The sequence below is a fragment of the Manacus candei genome, unplaced genomic scaffold (assembly GCF_025592945.1).
Source record: "Manacus candei isolate 608988 ecotype Guabito, Panama unplaced genomic scaffold, ASM2559294v1 h1tg000045l, whole genome shotgun sequence".
NCBI lineage: Eukaryota > Metazoa > Chordata > Aves > Passeriformes > Pipridae > Manacus > Manacus candei.
Window position 1 is genome coordinate 1,987,732 of NW_026138093.1, and position 15,491 is coordinate 2,003,222.

At 53.4% G+C, this 15,491-nt stretch overlaps 2 protein-coding genes and 1 pseudogene across 2 annotated transcripts in view; 1 reads left to right on the plus strand and 2 right to left on the minus strand.

The window, feature by feature from the left end:
* LOC127474809 (uncharacterized) overlaps window positions 1–15,491 on the minus strand; it is a 1,721,191-nt pseudogene that overhangs the window by 470,958 nt on the left and 1,234,742 nt on the right.
* The window catches only part of LOC127474877 (olfactory receptor 14J1-like), an 81,317-nt gene that overhangs the window by 23,095 nt on the left and 42,731 nt on the right, over window positions 1–15,491 (minus strand). The gene's annotated exons all lie outside the window — the stretch shown is intronic.
* Window positions 3,563–15,491, plus strand: part of LOC127474929 (maestro heat-like repeat family member 5) — an 86,153-nt gene continuing 74,224 nt past the window's right edge. Inside the window, exons 1-4 of the mRNA XM_051796259.1 lie at window positions 3,563–3,698; window positions 4,100–4,201; window positions 4,473–4,575; window positions 4,873–4,932. Of these exons, the coding sequence (XP_051652219.1) occupies window positions 3,576–3,698; window positions 4,100–4,201; window positions 4,473–4,575; window positions 4,873–4,932 (388 nt within the window). The 5' untranslated portion in view covers window positions 3,563–3,575. The remainder of the gene's footprint in view (window positions 3,699–4,099; window positions 4,202–4,472; window positions 4,576–4,872; window positions 4,933–15,491) is intronic.

Sequence of the window (15,491 nt, forward strand, 5' to 3'; positions counted from 1 at the left end):
TGGGGCCTTTGTGCCCGACCTGGGCAGGAATTCAGGGGCAGACACCCCATTGAAGGCTTTGCTGGAGGGGAGAGGAGGCCTTGAGGGATGGGGCGAGTGTGGCCCAGCAGTGGAGCTGTGCTGCTGCTGGTGTTGGAGTCTGCTCCCAGGGCTCACCCGCTGTTTCTCTTGTCCCAGCTGCTGCTGGACTTCACCAGATGCAAGAGAGAGTCTGTGAGGGAGAGGGCCATGGCAAGGATCGATGTGCTGGCCTGTGTGCTGTCTGACTATTCCACTCTGCAGGTAAGGACCAGGCCCCCTCCAGCCAGGCCATGCCCCCATCCCTGCTGCTCTCCATGCCAGGGCTGCTGCCCACATGGCTGCTCTGAGAGACGGGGACGCAGGGCTCTGCAAAGCCTGATCTCCCCAGGAATCCAGCCCTGGGCAGACTCTCGGGAGGGGGGCTTTGGCACCACCTTTGTGCCCTCAGCCCTTCTGCTCATGCCTCCCTCATCCAGGCCCATGCCAACGTCAGAAGAGGCACTGCTGGACCTGTCTGCTCTGGGGAGATCCAGCTCCCTCTCCTAGGAAAGCTGCTGGGACGTCTCATCCTTTTCCGGTTCTCTGAGGAGCAGACAAGCTGTGCAGCTTTCCATGCTCTTTTTGCCCTGGCTGAGTTCATCTGTAAGTAAAATAGGCAGAGCAGTGCTGGGCTTCATCTACTCTGCACACAGACATCTCCTGAGAGATCTGCTTCCTGACCCCCTTTGCCCCTCCCAACTGCTTCCCAGAGCTTCCCAGCTGCCACTTTGCTGCAGAGGCTGAGCGCTCTGCTCAAGGCCAGGATCTGTTTGCTGCTGCTCTCCTTCCTCCCCTTCCTTTCAGGATTTTGCAGCCTGCTGGTTTGTGGGTCCCACAGCCAAAGCCCCTCTTGACTTCCCTGTCCCAAAGCCACGTCTTCCCTGGTGGGGAAGAGCAGATCCCCCACCCTGGCTGGTCCCTCCAGTGCCTGTAGCAAGAAGCTGTTCCTGATGCCCTCCCAAAATCCTGGACTGCTCCTGTCCTGCCCCCTTGCCAGCAGATGCCAGGGCAGTTTGGTGAGCTTACTGGCAAAGCTGCTCTGCCTTCCTGACTCTTGTGTGTTTGCCCTGGTGTTTAGTTGAATCCAGGCTAAAGGACAGAGCAGGCCAAGTCCACCGGGAAGCCGTGACCACCTCCGCGCTGTGTTCTCTGAGCGCCAGGGACTGTGCCAAGGTAAGGAGCTGTGCCCTTACTGGGACTCCTGTCCGTGGCACCAGCAGGGCACTGCTGTGAGCCAAAGGACCCCACAGCAATGGGGCTGGCGTGCACTCAGCTCCCTGGGGAGAGGGTTCCTGCCATCCTTGAGCAGGGACAGCACGAGGGCTGCACTCCAGTGGCCCAGCAGCAGCTTCAGCCCCAGTAGGAGCTCCAGTGCTCCTGGCCACCAGCAAGTCCCTGGTTCTCGGTGGGGCCAGCAGCCTGTACCCATGAGCCCTCCTCCCCCAGCAGGAGGGCCCTCTCTGCTCATCCTCTGCCATGCAGGGACTGCAGGCACTGCTACCAGCTTTGCTGTGGGCACTGCTGTCAGCAGTGGTGGGCACGTCCGACCAGGGCCGCTCGAGCTGCTCAGCCAAGCAGCACCGTCAGGGCACTCAGCGTGACGTGTCTTCCTTCCTTGCTGCCATAGGCCTTTGGAAAATACCTGCAGTCCCACGAGAGGACGGATGTCATCCTCGTGGCCATCGAGGCATTGGGAGATGCCAGCATCCTCGACCAGCAGGTGCCCAGCAGCCTGCTGGATGTGGCCTTGGAGGACCCGGATGTCTGGCTGACAGATGTAAGTGGGCTGTGGCTGCATTGTCGTGCCCTTCAGCCCTCTTGGGCCTTGTTCCTCCCTGCATCCCTCCCTCCCGAGCACAGGGGACTTGGGCCCCCCCAAGCCACCTCAAGGCTGCAGAGAGGAATGGGAAGGGCAACTGAGCACATGGCTGCACTCCGGGGGCAGTGCCATCCTCACCTGTGTTCCCTGCAGGCGCCCAAGATAGTCAGCAGCATCCTTGAGAGCCTGCCATACTGCAGCACACAGGCAGCGCGGGAGAAAGCGGAGTCACTGCTTCACCTGATGACCAACCTGTACCCCACCACAGTGGTCATCCTCCTGTGCAAGGCAGCTCTTCAAGGAGACAGGTACTGGCCCTGATGGCCTTGAGGGTGGGCTTGTCCCCTGTGGGGAGAGGGACCCCGAGACTCTCTGGCTGCCAGAGCCAAGGAACGCTGCAGGACAGCCTGCAGAGTCAGGCCCTCCATCCCCCCACGCTTTCCAGCCCTGCTTCACAGCAGCCAAAGCTGGCCCAGCCAGCCCAGAGCCAGCCCGGTGCTCCAGCCCCACGGGGAACACGCCCTCAGCCCCGTCCTGCCCGCGCGGGCAGGGCCCCCGGGGACGCGCAGCCAGGGCTCCAAGGGGCAGGTTCTGGGGGGCTGCTCCAGGCCACAGCCCTGTGGCTGAGGCAGCCCTGCTGACAGTGCTCTGCCTTCCAGCACTGCGCCGGAGCTGTGGGAGCTGATGTCCTCCATGCCGGAGACGCTGTCCAAGATCTTGGAGGGCTTTACCAACCTGCTGCACAGACAGTGCTTCCGCTGCTCCGCAGAAGGCCCCCGCACCCAGCCCATGGCTGTGAGGGACCACCAAAGGCCCTGGTCCCCTCCCACCAGCCCTGCAGGCTCTGCGGGCCCCTCACGGCTCTGTTTGCTCCTGCAGTCATCCTCCAGGAAGGCTGAGTGGGAGGAGTTGGCTGAGGAGCCTGACCTCGAGAGCCATCAGGGCTGTCCAAACGTGAGGACGGCCAGGCTGCTGCTGGAAGGGCTCGTTGGGCTGTCGCACAGAGCCGAGATGGTGAGCAGGGCGGTGTCAGGGGCAGCCCTGTCGGCAAACGGGGGCTGGGGCTGGGTGGAAAGCAGTGGCTTGGCCTGGCCTGGGACTCACAATGTGGGGTGACTGCTCCAAACGCACTCCCTGCCATGGTAGGGCCTGGGGTGGCTGCCTGGGGAGCTTTTCAGGCACGACCCTCTTCACCCAATGGACATTCTCTTCTCTCTACAGGCCAGAAACATTGAACTCTTCCTGCCGGGCATGATGAAGATCCTGCAAGTTGGCAGCGAAGATGCCAAGATGAAGATCCTGCTGGCCTTGCGAAACGTTCTGCGTCAGCTGAAGAAGAGCAAGGCCAGCTTCATCGCTGTGCAGCTTGTGGGGAGGCTCCTGCCCCTCTTTGACTCGGTAAGGCTGATGTGGAGCCTGAGCCCCTCAGATGGGAACTGGGCAATGACAGCTGCCCTGCAACCCAGCCCTGCGAGCAGCACTTGGAGCCAGATCTGCTCCCCTGGGCTCTCCTGGGATGGCTTCTGGGCTGTGTAGCCCAGTGCTGCTTCTTCTGGGATGTGAGGCTGGAGCCGCTGCCCTCCCCGCAGCCATGATCAGGGCCCTCTTCACTGTGGGCAGGGAGCTGCTGTTTGCAAAGCTCCCTTTTCCTGCTTCCTGCCAGGAGTGCAGCGAGCTGCGAGAGCTCTCCATCCGCATGCTCACAGAGCTGCTGCAGTTGGTGGTCGGCAGGGATGAGAAGAAGATGAGGAAGGAGGTGTGGCGAGCACTGGTGCCTCTCCTCTTCCGCATGAGCGACCAGGTCCCCAGCGTGGCCAAGGTACAGCGCTGAAGGCTGAGCCCTGACACACAGAGGGCTGAGCTGACACCCCCAGGGCTCCTGGGCATCGGGGCAAGGGCAGCTGGCAGTGGGCAACGCTCCCCCAGCACAGCCAAAGAAGCTGGCACGGCCCTGTGCAGCACCTGCCCTGCCTGCTCCTGCAGGGCTCGGCAGCAGCCCCTGACTCCCACGGCCTGAGCAGGGGCATCCCCACAGGCTGTGTCAGAGGCCAGGCCTTTGAGCTTCCACGCCTGTCCCCCAGGGCTGTCCCCAAAAGGCTCCCAGACTTTTGGGCTAGGGCATGTCCCAGATTCCTAAAGGCAGGATCCCCCCAGGAACAAAACCAAGATGTCTCCTTGCCCAGGCCCCCGGGCCATCTCTCAGCTCATGCTGTCCCGCAGGCCTCCAGGGAAGCCCTTCTTGCTGCCGCCGAGCTGCTGAAGTGGAAGACACTCAAGCACCTGCTGCAGAGAGAGCGGCTGTGGGAGCTTGGAGCGTGCTTGGTAAGGACAAGCTGAGGGGCCCGGGCTGGGGGAGGGCTGCTCCCATCCCATGTCTGGGCTGGGGGCTCTGCAGCTGGGCAGAGCCTGGAGCTGCATCCCTGTTACTGCCCTCAAGAACAGAGTCCCAATGCTCTTCTGCTGGCCCCTGTCCCCTCCCTGTAGCCAGCAGGAGGGGAGGCCTCTCTGTCCCAGGAGGTGCTGGCAGGAGGCACTGCTCCAGCCAACTGCCCCAGTGACAGCCCTGGAGAGACATGCCTTGTTCTCTCTGCAGCTTCAGAACAGCAGGAGCAGGGCTGAAGACTTCATCCACCAGAGCCTGCCCTACCTGCAGGACCCTCAGGCCAACGTGCGCCTGGCGGCCGTCAGGTTCATTGGTGAGTGCCAGCCCCTGCGGTGCCTCTGGGGCAGCCTGGCCCCTGTGCCACTGCTGCCCCAGCAACGAGGGGCAGTCCTGGGACTGCCCCAGCCGCGGCCACCCCGGGCAGGGTCTTGCCTCCCTCTGCCAGCCTTGCCCACGCAGCGGGGCTTGGTGGCCGCCTTGCTCAGTCCCACTGCCCTGAGCTTCTGGGGGCTCCTGGGCTCAGCCCTGCCGAGGGGGAGGAGGGTAGGACTGGGGGCCCTGCTGCTGGGAGCAGGCTGGGGAGCAGGGGCTAATGGAGCTCTGTGCTCAGGACTCATCACACGGCGCCTGAGGGAGCAGACCACGGAGAGTCAGGCTGACATCCTGAGCGGTGAGTGGGGAGTGTGGTCTGTCGGGAATCCAGAGGGTCTCTGCAGACATGGGGTTTTATCTGGGCTCTGTTTCTCTCTGTCACAGCACTTCAGCCCTTGGAGAAAGACTGGGACATCTCTGTCAGCTCCCTGGCAGCTCGGACAGCCTCCATTCTGAGGAGTCCTTTCGTACAGCAAAGACCAAGAGGCCTCCTGCGAGCACTGCGCTGCTGCTGGCCGTGAGCCCGGCAGAGGTGCAGCTTGCCTTGGCTAAAGGACTGGGGATGAATAAAGCTGCAACAATGTGCCCAAAGCCCTGGTGTCCTTCAGCTGCACGGTGCTGAGTGTGCCGAGCCGACCGTGTCCTTCCTGGGCTGTCCCGCAGGCAGCGGGATGCTCCCCCCTCAGCACCCCTGGCCCCAGGCTTGTGGGACAAGCTGAGCCCTGGCTGGGGCTTTCCCCGGGAGAAGCCGCCTTGGCTAAAGGACAAGCTGCTGCCTGAGCCTTCTCACCCCATTTCAGGGCCACTGCCAATGTCACCCTGCCCTCTGCTGGTGTGAAGCTATTCCCCCTTGTCCTGTCACTCTAGGCACTCTAGGCCCATCTCCAGCTCCCTTGGAGCCTCTTTTAGGCACTGGAAGGGGCTGCAAGGTCACCCCAAAACCTTCTCTTCTCCAGCCTGGGCAGCCAAAGTTATCCCTGTGTCCCCACACAGTGCCCGATTCTGTGACCCCTGTGTCCTCCCAGGCCCAGCACCCCAGGAGGTGGCACAGCAGCAAGCCCTTGAATTGTAGCTGCAGAGTCCCACGTTTCCTTGGTGGACTCCAAATTGCATCTCCGGTACTCCAAAATGCCCCACTGAGCCCTGCACTGCAGCTGTGCAGCCTCAAAGGGTCTCCGGTGGACCCCCTAGGCATAGAAGGATGGAATCATGAAGGAACGCTCAGCCCTGAGTGGGCTGCAGAGGATCCCAGAGCTCCTGGGAAGTGCTGGGGCTGCAGAGCTTGAAGCTGGAAATGAGTGAAGAGCTCTGTATTACACTTGTGGCATGGAAAGCCCTGGCAGGGTGGTTTCTGCTGGGGGGCCTGGGGTGCACTGAAGGCCTCAGGAGGCTTTGTGTGTGATCATGAGGAAGCTTTTCTTGATGGAAATGGTTGTCAGGCATTGGAAGGGGCTGCCCGGAGAGCTGGTGGAATCCCCATCCCTGGAGGTATCCAAGACAAGACTGGACATGGCACTCCCTCAGTGCTCTGCTCTAGTGGACAAGGTGGGGATGGGTGCAAGTTGGGACTCGATGATTTTGCAGGTCTTTGCCAACCTAAATGGTTCTGTGATTGTATGATCTGACCTGAAGACAGCTGCAGGGCAGGTGGAGGAGTCCTGTGGTGGGACTGTGGCCAAGAGGCCTCTCCTGGCTGCAGAAGAGCAAACCGTGGGCTTTTGTGTCCGTCGAGGGTCAAGGGAGGGCTCGTGAGGTTCCAAGGAAGGGTGAGGGAGGGGGATGAAGGGGTACTGCGGGGATCAGGGGACAAACTGTGGCCTCTGGAGCACATCAAAAGGTACCTTAGGGTGCTGAGGGGGCAAACGACCCAGGCTGAGGCAGCCCCAGCACAAGAGAGGGTTCAGAGAAGACTTGTGGGATGAGAAGAGTTTTAGGCCTGGAGGGCCCGGAAGGGAAAATGAACAAGTCCTGAGGGAATGGGATGGAAATTCAAAGTGGGGGACTCTTTGCCAAGATAACCTTGCCCACGTCTTTCCTGGACTGCCAGTTGTCCCCACTGGCTGTCCCCAGGCAGTGTGGATGCCCACACCAGCCCCCCAGGGCAGAACGGGGCTCTGAAGGTGCCTGAGCGAGGTCACACTGGGCAGCAGCTCCAGGGCACCTCTGGAACTGTCAGAGAGGGGCTGTTCCAGGGCCTTTTGGGCTTCTGGGGGCTTTTTTGGTCTGATTTTGTAGAAGAGACACAGAACTGAGGCAAGAGCAGCAGCACTACAGCTCCTGGCCCCTCAGATGGACCAGTGTGGCCACTCAGCTGGGCTGTGCCAGCAGATGACAGCTCCCAGCATGCTGAGGATCCCGGCCCTTCCAGCTGGATCCCCCTGGGTGCCATCCCCCCCCCCTCAGCCCTAAACCCCCCCAGGACTCCACCAGCCTGGCAGGGCCACTCAGCCACCCCTGGGGCAGCTCGGGGTGCCATGCAGGGACCTGGGGTGCGGTGAAGGCCTTGGGAGGGCTCCTGAGCAGCCCAGTGCTGGAAGAGCTGTTGAGTGGGGCAAAGCTCTTGCTGGTTAGTGGGAGAAAGAGAAAAGGCAACAAAAGCCATGGTTTCTGTTAAGTTTGAGCAAATGTTATGCATTTAATGTGACTGAAGGGCTCTGAGGCCAGGCTCTGTGGTGTGGGGACAGGAAAGAGGTGTCCTGGGGGTACGCAGGGCTGTCTGAACATGGAGCTTCTTGAGATGTCCCGAGGAGACATGAGAGCAAAGTGGGGCCTGGAGACTCTCTGAGGGCAGATGAGTGCCAAGGGCTGAGTCAGGCCTGTGTCCCCAGGGACACCCTGCCTGTTCCAACCTGCGTGGTGGTTCCCTGGGACCCGTTGCTGGGGGCAGGTGCCATGTCAACAAGCACTGGGACCTGTTGCTAGCGACCGGCAGCGTGTCACAGAGGGGCCCTTTGTGACACCCACTGCAGCAGGTGTGCTCAGCACGACCGTGGCCCACGGTGGGTCAGTGTCCGTCAGGACGGCGACCGGACAGGAGAGGAGTGCGGTGCTGGCGAGAAGCCCCCGACTGCAGTCCACGTCTTGTCCACGACCCCAGGTGGCCCCGTGGGAACTTGGTGTTTTGCTGAGGCGTTTTGCCGAAGCGTTTTTACCTGAGGCATTTGGGCCGAGGCCTTTTGGCCGAGGCGCTTTGCCTGAGGCACTTTGCCTTGGCCTTTGGGCTGAGGTGCTTTGCCTTGGTCTTTTGGCTGAGGCCTTTTGCCTTAGCCTTTTGGCTGAGGCTCTTTGCCTCGGCCTTTTGGCTGAGGCACTTTGCCTTGGCCTTTTGGCTGAGGCACTTTGCCTTGACCTTTTGGCTGAGGCACTTTGCTGAGGCCTTTTGGCTGAGGCACTTTGCTGAGGCCTTTTACCTGAGGCCTTTTGCCTGAGGCGATTTGACCACGGCATTTTTCCCGAGGGTGTTCGACTCCACCATTCGGACGCCCTCCGTAGGCAGGCTCCCCTGTGTTCTTTGATTCACAGGATGGAGAAGAGACCTCCCACCTGCCCCAGGCAGGCCTGGATGGAAGACAGCTCTTCCCAGGAGAGCCACTCTCCAGGTCTGCAGCTTCTGTCCTCCTGTGAGGTGACCACCATGCAGCCCCTGAAGCTCGGCGAGTGAGGGGCCCTGTGGGGCTGGGCAGGGCTGGGGCCCACCAGCACACTCTGTAGCACACCAGGATCCCACTTTCCTGGCCAACTGACAACGCGGGTCCTGGGGGTCAGCCATAATGCTGCCTGAAAGCTGGGACTGCTCAGGGCTGGAGTGTGGCCCCAGCACAGCCTCTCCCAAAGAAGTCATGTGTAGGTTTGAACCTGGCTTCCTGCCAAGTCCCCGAGACCCAGTGAAAAAGCTAACTTCCCAGAGAGAAAAAAAAAAACCAAATAGCAGAACTAGAGTAAAAATATAGATGTACATATATCACAGTTATATCCAGTAAGAATACTCATCACGGCTGGGCTTCGCAAACGAAGATTTGGGGAGGGCACTACCCAAGTTTGTTGCAAGAGCGTTGGTGGCTGAAAAGGCCAATATGAGATAGACATGTCCTGTTGCAAAAGGTACAGTAGAAAGACTCCTTAGGTGGTATATTCTGCAGGACACAATTCTTTCTGCATTGTCTTTTCTCCTCAAGGGTGATCCTGCGTGCGTTCTCAAAAGCATCAGCAGCGTTATAGATGGTGTTTCTCCAGGCCTCCCGATTTGAGGCCAGAGCAGACCAGTTATGGTGGTCAATATGGCCAAGGTTGAGATGTTGTTTCAGGGAGTCCTTGTATCTTCTCTTTGGGGCTCCTCTCTTGCAACAGCCGGTGGCAAGTTCACCATAGAGCAGGATCTAGGGAGGCGGTGGTTGGTCCTTCATGCTGGAGACGTGCCCTGCCCATCACAGCTGTGTTCTCAGCAACATGGCCTCAATACTTGTGACTGCTGCTTGTTCTAGAACAGATGTATTGGTCACATAATCTGACCAGTGGATGTTTAGGATTGTGCAGAGGCAGCATTGACGGAAGCGTTCTAGGAGTCGCAGCTGGTGGTGGTAGATGACCCAGGATTCAGATCCGTAGAAGAGAGTAGACAGCACTGTGGCTCTGTAAACACTGATCTCTGTACTTTTCTTCAGGTGTTTGTTTCGCCAAACTCTTTTATGAAGCTTTCCAAAAGCACTGTATGCCTTTGCTAACCTGTTGTCTATCTCCCCATTAATCTTACCATCCGAGGAGATGAGGCTACCTAGGTATGCTGGGTTGTATCTGCTCCCAAATCACACCCAGGGACAGTTTCACAAAGGTGCAGAAGGAGGGTTTGAGGTACAATTGAAGAGCTGAGTTCAAGGAATGTGGATGCATTTTTGTGGTGCTGGTTGAGCAGCCTGGGTCCATGAGAATAATGTCAGACAAAATAACTTTGCTCCTGCAGGATTCTGTGTGTGGAATGTGTGAAACATGGTTGTTCTTCTGGCAGGATAAGAAGTTTTGCCTTCATTGCTGTATCTAAAACGGGGTCTGAGGCTTGTGTAAACTTCAGTGAAATCCAAAGTGAATCCATCAGGCTCCACGAAACCATCCCACCTTCACCCTGCTGGAGTCTGTCCGGGTGCTCTGGTGCTTTGGCACGGTGTCATCCAGGGAGAATTTGAGCAATAAGGAACTGGGCTACAAGGCAGGTTTACAAAGAGTTCTACAAAACTGCCCCCCCTCCACAAAACCTCAGAAAATAAGTGTGTCATGTGTTACCAGAAGAATCCCTGAAAACACCCTTTGTGCCACTCTGTGAACACCAAAATAATGGAATGGAGTGGACCTGCACCGTAAGTAAATCAGAGATTGTTTGTAGGAATCCCCAAATCAGGAGAAAATCCAGATCCCTCATCTGTGGTAAAATGTCCTGTGAGCAGGACTGAAATGTGCTGCGCACACACATGTGTTAGAGCACATCATGGAAATAGGGGAGATTGGAAAACGGTTTTCAGATTTAATAGCATTTCAATTTTAACAGTTCATTTAAAACTTGAATAAAATCCAAGGAGTTTCCCTTAAAAAATTAATTAAAACATTGCTTTTCTAGAGTTTTTGTAATTCCATCTTATCTAGGTTTTGTAGAGGACTCAGATGTGAATATTCAGTCTGCTACCTGTGACAATGCCTGACTTCACTTACAATATTTTTAATAGTTATATTCTTTATATTCTATTTAGTCTGATTCTCATACCTGTGATCTTAGACTTGTGTGATTCTGCTGTTGTTTGTAACAGAGAATTTCCTTTGACTTCACTGTGAGAGCTCTCCATGGAATGATGAACAGTAGTAATAATATTAATCATTTATAGAGGGCTTTATATGTTGGAAATACAGGATAATCTTTAAACGAGCTCAGCTTTGCTCTCAGATATGTGAGTGAACTCTTCATTGATCTGAAAAATATTGCTACCTGACATGTATTTTTTTTTTTATTTTCTAGTCTTACTGGGTATTTTGGAAAAGGGTTTCTTTATTTTTGTAGGGCAGAATATTGTTTTGTCTTAAGTTTGAGATCTTAAAAGGTTTGCAAAGGACATGGAGGTTGCTGTGGTGTCCTCTGATGATTTCAGCTGATCAAATGAATCCTTCCAATCCTTTTATCTGTGAGGGGACTGCAGGCCATGCTGGAAAGCAGGTGTTACTGCAGGTGACTTTCTCTGCTCTGTGCAATGAGTTAGCTTATAAACTCCTAAGGTGAGCATTTTTCTGGTGAATTCAGAAATTTTTACCAGTGTATCATAGGCACAAGAATTAACACTAATGTTTGGAATCTGCAGTTATCCCACAACTTTTCTAGAAGATCAGTAATTTCTGAGAGCTGGCTCCTGTTTGCAGTATAGAGCAGTCAGCTCTGCAATGCATGGTTGCTTCATGTGTTGGTTGGTTTATTTTCCAAGATTTACAGGTACCATAAAATATTGCCAAAAGCAAGACAAATAATTAATAATATTTTTTCTCCCCAATAGCCAGAATTTCATGTGTGTGTGTTATTGGTATAAACAGCAAGTCTTCTTTTGAGTAGGAGTAAGACTTAGTTCCTAAAGACTGAATTGTAGCAGACACAAGGTCTAACATTTGTTCTTCTCCCCCTTTCTTGTTTTTTTCATGACAGATAATGCTCATTATTCTGTGGTAAATGATACTCAGATGTTCTGCAGCAGCAGGAAATTCAATGTGTGGGTACCATTAAAGGCCTGATTCCATTTTCTAACTCCACAGTGCAAGTGAATGCATCCAACAGCCAGGGCAGCTTGATAAGTGATGCTGTAACAATTGTCAGGCCTCCAGGAGGTGAGTAGGAAAAAGTGCTTTTTCTGTGCATGGAACAATTCCACAAACACTCTGTTGAACAAAATGTGATTTATTATCTCAGCTGAGGACTGGAAGTTCAGAAGAATATGTTTGAATTAGTAGTTCTTACTAACAAAATTGTTCTTTTTGGCTTCTAATTTGTCACATGATTAACTTTAAGAACTAGAGCATGAAAACAGTTGTGTAGTTAACATATTGTGAAGGTGAGAGGTGTATCATGTACTTCATTTTTTTCCTGTGAATGGTGGTGTATTCTATCAGGGACAGCTGATCTGGTCCAAGAATACAGAGAGACTCACCCACATTTTGGAACCTGTTTTAGAATAGAAGTTGAAAGTGCTGACAAGGAGCACTCACTGGATAGACTTAGAGAATTTGTTTAATAACAGTAATAGAAACCACTGGCAATATATTGAGCCAGAATCCACCAAGTTCTTTAGTTGTAAGAAAGTCAGTTCCAATGTGCTGATTTACAGTGACTGAGGCTCTAAACCCCTCTGGCTGTTCTCTTCATAACAATTGGAAATGAGAGAATTGAGCAAATACGCCCTGAACACTGTGAGTGTTTTGTTCTGTGGTTTTGTTTTGGTTGGCTTTTGGTTCTTTTTTTTTATGTCAAGAAAGCTTTTCCATTTCTAGCTGGTGTAGGTGTGTCCCTTTTGCATTCCCTTTTCATGGCCATCCTGGAGAAATAAATTTCTTTGAATAAATGCCAATGGAAACAATTAATTTAAGCCAGTTTTGAATTCTAATGTGAGAGCCCAACAACTCTTGATCTTGAGAGATGTGTAGGTGTAGCTGTTGAGTGAGAATAGTGTAGAGTGACATACATATCATTTTAAAGGAAAAGAAAAATGAAAACAAACAAAAGAGAAATCCCATAAACCTTAGAGCTCAAAAATACAGTTAAATTGAAACAGTTTGCTTGCAAACAGCTGGATTAGGTTTGGGTCCAAACCAGCAGAAAGACTTCAGGAAAGTGAATAAATCCAATACAGAGTTTGTGTGACAGATGACTGAGAAATAAGGAAAAGGTCAATCTCCAGCACATTTTAGACTTTTCCAATTTTATTGTCACTTTCAGTGTAAAAAATTTCTTCCTCATGTCTAATTCAAATCTCCTCTTTTTTAGTTCAAAACCATTATCACTTGTCTTATTACAACTAAGTCTGTGCCCATCCTCCTCATAGGTATGATCTCAGGAGCTCCTGACAAGCCTTGACCAAACCAGCTGAGCAATGAAGAGCCCCTGGACTGGACCAGGGGTGTGGGGAAGTGTCCCTGGACTGGACCAGGGGTGTGGGGAAGTGTCCCTGGACTGGACCAGGTGCTCCTGGATGATAAAGGTGGGAACAATCTGGAGTGGAACAGCTGGTGAATACAGGATAATCAGTCATTCCATGAAAGCCTTGAAACATTCCCTGCCTGAATCACAGCCCAAATGGAACAGTTTGGATACAATTCCCAAATAGTTTGGAAACTCCAGTCATTCCTGACACCAGGATGGAAATTCAGCAGATAACTAAATCCAGTCACCTTGGGAGCCCACAACCAGCGGGGCTGAGGGAGGCCCTGGCAGCTCCCCAGCACCTCCCTCTCAGTGGGACACCTCTGGCAGCCTCTCCCAGCTCAGGAACCCTCCAGTTTGCAACACTCCAAAGACCGTCCCTGATGCCCAGGACAATTCTGATCCCACTCAACAAACACTCCTCCAGCTGTGACCCTTGTCTGCTGGGAAACACAAAGGGATTTGGGGGAGTGTTTCCCTGACAACAAGGAGAATTTGGGAGAGGGACCTTTCCACAGCCAGCTATTGATGTGTCCACACATCTCTGCTGGGTGTGGGTGTGAATTGACTGTGGGGTGAATGTTGTTCTTGGGAATCTATAATTCAGTCACTGTTAAAATTGTGGCAAATGCTATTGAATCACTTGAAAACTGCTCACTTGGTCAATGATTAAGTGCTTCAAAACTCTTTTGCCCCCTTATCTTTGTGTCTAAATCCTTTTCACCCTGACCTTCTTGCATCCCAAGCCTCTGTGTAAATCATTCCCTTTCATAAAAATATATATATTTTTCATGACTTCCACTTTAAAATCTTCCTCCTTAGCTAAAGTACAAGACAACTCCAATTTGTTGTTGACGTCTTGAAGACAATTAAAGAAAGAAAAATAATTTGTTTTTCAATGTTTTAATGGGTCCCACAGTGTGTTTGGAGTTGCATCAGCTGTCAGTCCAAGATGGGCCCTGTCAGAACTGGTGAGGCTGGGGGGTGAGGAGCAAGGTTGATCATCCAGGGTCAGTGTGGATCTCCTGAGGAGACACTCAGCATCAAGATCACTTGGAGAACACCTCTATCACCTCTTCTCTGAACTACAAAATATCCATAATTAAATTAATACAAAAAAAGTACAAACTTTGAAGACTTGTTTTGAAATTGTCTTGAAGACAATTAAAGGAAGACAAAGAGATCCTGAGGGATTTCTGCATTTTAATGAGCCCCACAGTGTGTTTGCAGCCCAGCCCATGATCCTGAGGTGCTGAGAGAAGATTGAAGCAGCTGCTGAAGAAGTCAGAAGCCAAAGTCCAAGTGCCTTGAAGCATTGCTGGGCCCCACTGAGGGCAGGCACTGCCAAAGCCTCCCCAGGGACTCCTTGGAGCAGCTCCTTGGAGGCCAGGAGTGCAGGCAGACAAAGGCTCTGGGCAGGCCCCTGCAATGCTGAGCAAAGCCTGCCTTGGTTTTGTGGAGCACAAAGGCCAAGGCCTGAGCCCCAGGCCCTGGCCCAGCAGATCCTGTCCCTCCCGGCTGGCTCAGGGCTGTTTGGGGGGCACTGGGATGGGAGGGGAGGAACAACAAAGGCCCAAAACTGGGCAACCCCTGCCAGGCTCCTGAGGGAGGGCCGAGGCAGAAACCAAGTGCAGAACCTGCCAGGCAAGTTGCTTGTGGTGGCCTGAGTGGCAGAGGCAGCTGCCAGAGGCAAGGGGACAAAGGCCTGGGTGCCTTTGGGCCTTGCAGCCCTGCCAGAGCCCTTGGCCATCTCTCCTGCAGGCTGTCCTGCCCTGGCCCTGCTGCTGCTCTGGCCTTGCAGGCTGCACACACCCCTCCTGCTTTCCCACCCCCTCCCAGCAGCATTTCTAGACCCTCCCTGATGTCTCTGCACCAGCTCTGGCTGTTCCCTGGAACACAAAGCCATGGGCTGATCCTGACTTGTGGAAAGTATTGCTGAAACATGGCTAATAGAAAGGGGACATGAGAGAGATGCTATAGCTCTGGTCCCACGGTAAGAGAAAACTATCAGAAGGTCACTGTGTTTGAGAAACAGGGTACGTGACAGAAGAACAGTGTATAGCGGATGGGAAAGCTGAGCAAATAGCAAACAAGTAACCATAAGAAGGTTAAAGAATCAGCATTTGCGCAAATATAACTTAGGTAATTAGGAGCCAATGATGAGCTTAGCTTTTGTAATATGTATGAACCTAATTATTAACCTTTATAAGCACAGAGCACGAGCAATAAAGTTGGATAAGTTATTGATCAATTCTGTGGTCTAAAGTGTCTTTATCCCGTCGTCTACAAGAAATGGTGACCCCGACTCCGACTTCAACTCCGAAAGACTTCTCCATTTAAAAAGAAGACTTCTCGACTTAAAGAAGGCTTCTCGGCTTAAAGAAGACTTTTTGGATAGACTTACAAAAAAAAAAAAAAAAACGGGGGAATCACGGTTGAGATGGCAAGGTGTCGGAGCCTTAGCAGCGAGGCTGGTCGAAAACAGTTGGCATAAAGGTGCAACTGCGGAAAAAAGTTGGCATAAAGGTGCAACTTCGGACCCGGAGCGTTGTATAGTCAAGCTCTGCCGTACGTGCTGCCGGACTTTGAAAGGGCTGCAACAGCGCTGACGTAGGTATGGATAGGCAAGCAGCATATAGTTTATTTTCTGAATTTTTACAGAAAAAAGGAGTTAAAGATTTAGATTTAAAAAAGGAACT